We start from the raw sequence: 7,236 nt of genomic DNA, 5'->3' as shown, positions 1-7,236 counted from the left end.
GGGTGCATCATACAGGATAATGGAGAGATTGAACATGATGTAAATCATAGGATCCAAGCAGGTTGGTCAAAATGGCGGAGTGCATCTGGTTTTATATGCGACAAAAAAGTGCCTTTAAAACTTAAAGGTAAATTCTATCGCACCGCTATAAGACCGGCTATGCTTTATGGTACGGAGTGTTGGGCGGCTAAAGGGGAGCACGAACATAAGTTGAGTGTGGCAGAGATGAGGATGTTGAGATGGATGAGTGGTCATACGCGATTGGATAAAATAAGGAATGAAGATATAAGAGAGAGAGTTGGAGTAACACCAATTGTGGAAAAGATGTTTGAATCGCGTCTCAGGTGGTTTGGACATGTGAGAAGAAGACCGATAGAACATCCAGTCAGGAGGGTGGATGAGATGGAAGATGGACAAAGGGCGAAAGGCAGAGGAAGACCTAAGAAGACCATCCATGAGGTGGTCAAACGAGATCTACATGTAAACGGTCTCTCTGTAGACATGATACATGACAGAGCACAATGGCGTCGTTTGATTCATGTAGCCGACCCCACTTAGTGGGACAAGGCTTTGTTGTTGTTGTTTTGTTGTTGGTGACTAGGAATGTTAAGTATTTAATCAGGGATTTAAGCTCTAACGGTGTGTACGAAGAGGATTTCTTAGTTGCTTATCTTCACTTTTTTCACAAAATCTTAGATATGAAAAAAAAAAAAAAATAATAATCATCACTATACTGTCTGGATATATAAACTAGGCAAGAAGGGAGAAAAAAAAGTTTCACCAGCTGTTTTTGAATAATAGTCATTACAATGTTATCAAATTCAAATATTTATTTTTTTTTGTAGTAATAGTAAATAATTAACATGTAATAAAATGTTTCCATTGACATAATCACATAATAATTTGTAATTATTGTTGAATTCATATAATTGTTTACAATGAAAATACATTGATAGTAATGAATAATGAAGTCTAAATTTATAAATCTCAAAAATACTATAAAAATTATTCTTCATTAATTATCACTATTTTACTATCAATAACATATAGAAAATTAAAGAATATATAATTTTTTTGGGTTATTTAAGATACTTAGTTAGAATAACACTTTATTTAATGTATTAAACATGATATTATTATATTCTTTTACAAATTCTTAGTTAAATGGTTTTTTCGCCTAGCTATTCGGTATTTGGTGATCTGTAGAATCTGTGAGATTTGAAAATGAGTGACAATTTGTTCAACAAATTTCTTCTAGGAGTTGATATGCCTCAGCCTCACTAATTCCGATTAGCAATATTTTTTTTTAAATATCTGTATCATTTTTATCTATATTTAATAGATAATAATAATTTTGTCTATTGTTTTATTTTTTTCAATTAATTTTAATATAAGAATAAAGAATATACAAAAAAATATACACAAAATAATAAAACTAACAATTCTATTTTTATTTTGTCTTCTTCATAAAAGCTATTGATCACGAGACTCTTGACCATATAATAACAGACTATTCACAATTACACATGGTGATTTATTTAATAACTAATTTTTGTGCGAAGATTTTGTACATATAATACGTACATATATAAATGTAGATAAATAGTTTAGTACATTTTCGGTTATAGTTTTTTAGGCACAAATATAGCTATCTATATGATGAGAATATAAGAGATATTTAGTGTAAACAATATTATTTGGAAGACTTTAATCATATATTTATTATTATTATTATTATTATTATTATTATTATTATTATTATTATTATTATTATTATTATTACACATATTTAATATGAGTAGAGGTAGGGCTCCCTATATAGCACTAGAAGCCTAGAAGAACGATTGTCAATAGGTTAGTTGTATCTAAATTAGAAGTATGGGAGAATAAATAGACTTTACTGAAGTATGGCTTTGAATCTTTAATGTAGGTAATATTTAAAAGTAACATATTTACGCTATAAATTTTAGCGTCAATTTTTAATATTATCACAGTTTTACCGTAATTTGGTCATCAATTTTAATAATATTTTTTTAGTGTATTTGCACTAATTAATTATAAGTCACTAGGTTAGAATTATGCTTCCAAATTAAAAACTATTTATTTCAAGTGTATATATATAAATTCAACAACCATGCTTATGACATCTTTCCTTCTTTAATTTATTATTTTTCCCTAAAGATATATAACTGCGCTCCTTGCTCAATACTCAATAGTCAATAGAAACACGTTGTTTAATGCATGGAATTGAATGGAATTGGTTTCGGTACCAAATGAATGTTATAAATGAACTTAGCAATCAAATGAATGTTAAAACGGCGTTTTTAAGGCTATTAATGAATAATCCTATTGCAAAGTGGTATTTTACAACTAATTGGATGCTGTATTGTTTAAATTATGCCTCTTTATATTATTACCAAGACCAATAAAATATGAAAAAATATAAGTAAATAATTTTTAATCAATCAATTTTAAACAATTATAATTAATAATAATTAATTTTGTATTTTTTAAAAAATAAAATTTAAATAATTACTATTTAATAACAATTACTTAATATAAAATATAGTAATTTAAAAGTATTTGTTAGCTTATTATTAGTTAGAACCCTGTTAATTATCTAACAAGATTGAGAAAATATTTAAAAAATTAAATTGTTTTGAATATATGTGTGTGTGACTTTGGAAAATTTACTGCAAAAGTCACATACAGAATGTAGTAATTGTGACTGGGTATATCTATTTCGTCATGTTAATAACGACTTAATATTATTTTATTTTTTAAAATGTAATATGATGGCTTAAATTAATTAATTAATTAAATCCTACCTTCTTAACATTTTCTCTCTCAAAATTATTTAACTGTAAAATAATGCAACATTGATAATGAACCTATCACACCACTTTATTTTCTACTGTAAATCTATAAAAATAATTTCTAAGACTACTATTTAACTTTATAATGACTTGTTTAATAATAATAATAATATCAAAAAAATTTATTATTTTTTACTAACACTTGGTGAACACTCAAAATTCTAAATTATAATTCTAATAGTGTAAAAATAAAATATTAATTAATCTATAATAATAAAAAAGTTTAATTTTAATATACTGATAATGTAAAGTATTTTATACAGTCGTACAATTATATCCGTTTTTTTTGTAATTATTCAAGCGACTAATATAAAAAGTAGTTATTTTACTGAAAATGTAAAACTACTTTAGATTAACATACGGTGTATCAAAATTAATTTCTTGATAAAAAGTACTGTGCTAATTAATATTTATGAATATTGAATATAAGCATAGCTAGCAAGCTAGGAAACAATGAAGCATAAAAAAAGTGAGGGAAAAGAATAAAAAATAAGTAGAAAACAAGGGATGGAGTTAATAAAAGATGAGAATGAGAGATAGGAAGGTAGATTCCAAAGGTGTTGAAAGGAACATCACAGAGAGGCTAAGAAGACGAGCAAGAAAGAATTTAACATAGAGCCGATTTCACAGACGGCCACTAACAACCATTCTTTCAGCCGGCTATATCCCCACTGTTTGCCAGCCCCATCCCCTTTAAATTAACCCCCCCTTACTTTCTACTATATATTATTTGCATGCACCATTCTACTCTCTACTTTTTCATCTATCTTTCTTACTCCTTGGTGCAACTAACTTCATTTTTCTACTATTATTCATGGGAAAGGCATCACAAGTTAACAAGAATAATAATCATAATCTTAGTGTAATCAATGGCAGTACTACCAAGGTGAAACGTACGAGGAGGAGTGTCCCTAGAGACTCTCCACCTCAAAGAAGCTCGATTTACAGAGGAGTCACTCGGTATTTTAATTATTTTATTTATTGTTATTGCTTTTTTGTTTTTTTTTTCTTCGCTAATTATGGATGGTATCATAGGCATAGGTGGACGGGAAGATATGAAGCTCATCTGTGGGACAAGAATTGCTGGAATGAGTCTCAGAACAAGAAGGGACGACAAGGTAATAATTAGTTTAATTTAGTTTGATTTCATATTGAATAATCAATGTACTAATTTGCTAGGTTTGGTTTCTTTCTTATGGAATAATCTCAATCGTGTTGTGGAACTTCTCATCGTGTAATTTCTTCAGTCTACCTTGGTACGTATATGATATACATTATGTTAAGTATGTTGATTAAGGTAATTAAGGGAATTAATTAATCATCCAAGTGTGTGTTAATTAAGGTGCTTATGACGATGAAGAGGCCGCAGCACATGCTTATGATCTAGCAGCACTTAAATACTGGGGTCAAGATACCATTCTCAATTTTCCGGTACTTTTACATTACTCTAATAACATTATGAATTACGTGAGAAAAAAAAAAGATGCATATGACATTACAAATTAAAATTATTTGTGTTCCAATAATTATAGGTATCGAAGTACCAGAATGAATTGAAAGAAATGGAGGGTCAATCAAGGGAGGAGTATATTGGATCACTAAGGAGGTAATTATATTAATCTTATACAATTATACCTACCTCTTTTAATTTAAAGTAATCAATTTACCAATCAAACTGGGTTTGAAAAATAAAATGAAATTAAATCTTTGTATTTACAGGAAAAGCAGTGGATTTTCCCGGGGAGTTTCTAAATATAGAGGTGTTGCAAGGTATATATATATTCATATAATTATCGTCAGAATAATCAAATTAATCAGAAATTAAATATTAAAATTCATGACGTTTAATAATCACATGATCAGACATCATCATAACGGAAGATGGGAGGCTCGGATAGGCAGAGTTTTTGGGAATAAATATCTCTATCTTGGAACTTATGGTACGTTTACATTAATAACATACATTATATTATTATTATCGTTCATACATATACTATATATGACGTATTATGCATTATTATTCATCATTTTGTAATTATCACATTCTGTTAGGGCGTGCACAAACTCGTCGTATACACTATCGTAATCTAATTTGCAAACCACCAAATTAAATACCATAAAGAGACATTTAATTAATTTAATTCAATTGAATTGAATTCAACCCCATCTGCATGGGCATACATGTGCTATGTGTGGCAAATTTAATCAGTCACATTCAATAGGGTAGGAAGTTCCACCAAACCCTAACCGATTTTGAAAATTTTTAACTTTTACTTACTACGCGTATGTAATAGTAGTAGTAGAGTGAGTAGTGACACTAGCATATGCCATTATTATCATTAATTTAAAACATTAATTCATGATAACATAGCATGCATACCTTATAATAAATATAAAATTGAATTTTTTGCAGCTACACAAGAAGAAGCTGCCACTGCCTATGACATGGCTGCTATTGAATACCGTGGACTTAACGCCGTCACCAATTTCGATCTCAGCCGTTACATTAAGTGGCTTAAGCCTAACAATAACAGCAACGAAAATGATCATAATAATAATAATAATAACAACAGGATTAGTTTTAATCTTGCTGCTGCTGTTGCCGTTGATTACGTTAACCCTAATTGCAATAACACCAACTTCACACCAAACTTCAATAATAATAGCCTCTTCAACCACGAACCATTATTCATTAATAATAATAATATTGATAATAATAATAATAATGGAAGTAAGTTGGGTCAGGCTCGACCTGGTGCCACGTCAGCCCTAGAGCTTCTGCTTCAGTCGTCCAAGTTTAAGGAAATGATGGAGATGACGTCATCAGTGGCGAATAATAATAATAATAATCCATCAACACCAGCAGAGTGTAGTGATGAGTTGCCACAGTGCAATTTCCCTGACGACATTCAAACTTATTTTGAGTATGAAGATTCAAATAAGTATGAAGAAGGAGATCATGATACGTTGTTCAACGAGATCCACTCATTTGTGCCAATGTTCCACTGCGATGACTTCGAGAATTGACGAATTTCCTGATTTTCTTAATTTATTTCATTTATTTAATTATTATTATTATTATTATTATTATTATTATTATTATTATTATTATTATTATTATTATTATTATTATTATTATTGCATTTTTGTCTTATACAGCATGTGTATTAAGACTTGATCTAACTGTTGTTAAGATTTTAAAGAACGGTTTTTGCTTGGAAGGGATAGGGGGAGCTAGCTAGAGAGAAACATATATAATTATATATGTCCTTGACAAATTAATTATTATGTTGATTATTTATTTTGATTTGTGAAATATGTATTGGGAAATCAAAACATTGTTTATAGTAGGGGTGTTTGAGTTGCAGTTTGGATTGATTTTAAGTAAAAAATTTATATGATTCAAATGCTAGTTTTATTTGTAATGCGATTTGGATCGGATGATTTTAAAAAAAAAATCGATTAAATTTCAAGTGGTTTGGATCGAATTAAATATATATAACAAGTTTCTAACATCAAATTTTAAATAACTAACAATAACATTGATATAACAAGTCTCAATAATAACATAACAATATAAATAAAATTATAAGTTAGTTAAAATAAATAAATTATATTTTAAATATAAAATATTTACTAAATAATAATAATACATGAATAATATAAAAATATATAACAAATTAACATTAAAAAAATAGTAAATTTAAAATTCAATCTAATTTAACAATTTATAAAAAATAGAATCCAATCAAAATTAAATTAATGTGATTTTAGTTAATTTTTTATTTAAATCAATTTGAATTTGAATACTTCTAGTTTATAAATATGGAGATTAATATTTTGTTAGTTGTTGATGGATCGAGGTAGCTAGCTAGGTGGTGCGGTTAGTTATGTTTGTTGACTAACTTCCTTCTTTGTTTTGCAAATGAAATAAAGATAAAAGTAATGTATTCCATTTTCTTTCAATCAAGTATTGTTATATATTTTCGTGCGTATATATATGTATATATTAACTAATACTATTTTAGTCAAATACTCAAATTAACAGAGTACGATTGCCCTAGTTTTTATGTCCAGATGTACGTTAGTTATTTGGCCGTCTTGTTTATTTGTGTGGTTGAATGAATGAAGTCATTTTTAAGAAATATAAATAGAAATTTTAGAAAAATAATTTGTATTTGAATATAATTCATAAAACTTTTTTATAGTCTTTTTAAAAACTAGTGTATATTTCCGTACTTTATACGGGATAATACATAAAATTATATTAAAAATTTTATTAAAAAATTAAATAATATATAATGTAATTATTATTATAAATATTTTATAAAGTTATAATTAAAATCAAACTCTCAAAATT

The 7,236-nt window shown here is 27.7% G+C and overlaps 1 protein-coding gene across 1 annotated transcript; it reads left to right on the top strand.

The window, feature by feature from the left end:
- The first annotated feature begins 3,441 nt into the window (after window positions 1–3,441).
- On the top strand, window positions 3,442–5,953 carry LOC107461136 (AP2-like ethylene-responsive transcription factor At1g16060). Its single transcript, XM_016079604.3, has 8 exons — window positions 3,442–3,836; window positions 3,912–3,994; window positions 4,124–4,132; window positions 4,219–4,307; window positions 4,409–4,482; window positions 4,596–4,646; window positions 4,740–4,816; window positions 5,290–5,953. Exons 1-8 carry the CDS (start codon window positions 3,691–3,693, stop codon window positions 5,901–5,903), a joined length of 1,143 nt encoding a protein of 380 aa, XP_015935090.1. The 5' UTR covers window positions 3,442–3,690; the 3' UTR covers window positions 5,904–5,953.
- The last annotated feature ends 1,283 nt before the right edge of the window (window positions 5,954–7,236 follow it).

The sequence above is a fragment of the Arachis duranensis genome, chromosome 1, assembly GCF_000817695.3.
Source record: "Arachis duranensis cultivar V14167 chromosome 1, aradu.V14167.gnm2.J7QH, whole genome shotgun sequence".
In the NCBI taxonomy this organism is placed as follows: Eukaryota; Viridiplantae; Streptophyta; class Magnoliopsida; order Fabales; family Fabaceae; genus Arachis; species Arachis duranensis.
Note: the sequence above shows the minus strand (reverse complement) of the source record. Positions and strands in the feature narration are given on the sequence as shown.

Coding starts and splice junctions, on each gene's coding strand:
- LOC107461136 (XM_016079604.3), top strand. CDS start 3,691: ATGGGAAAGGCATCACAAGTTAACAAGAATAATAATCATAATCTTAGT. Junction 4,308..4,408: donor ATACCATTCTCAATTTTCCG/GTACTTTTACAT, acceptor CAATAATTATAG/GTATCGAAGTACCAGAATGA. Junction 4,483..4,595: donor TATATTGGATCACTAAGGAG/GTAATTATATTA, acceptor TTGTATTTACAG/GAAAAGCAGTGGATTTTCCC.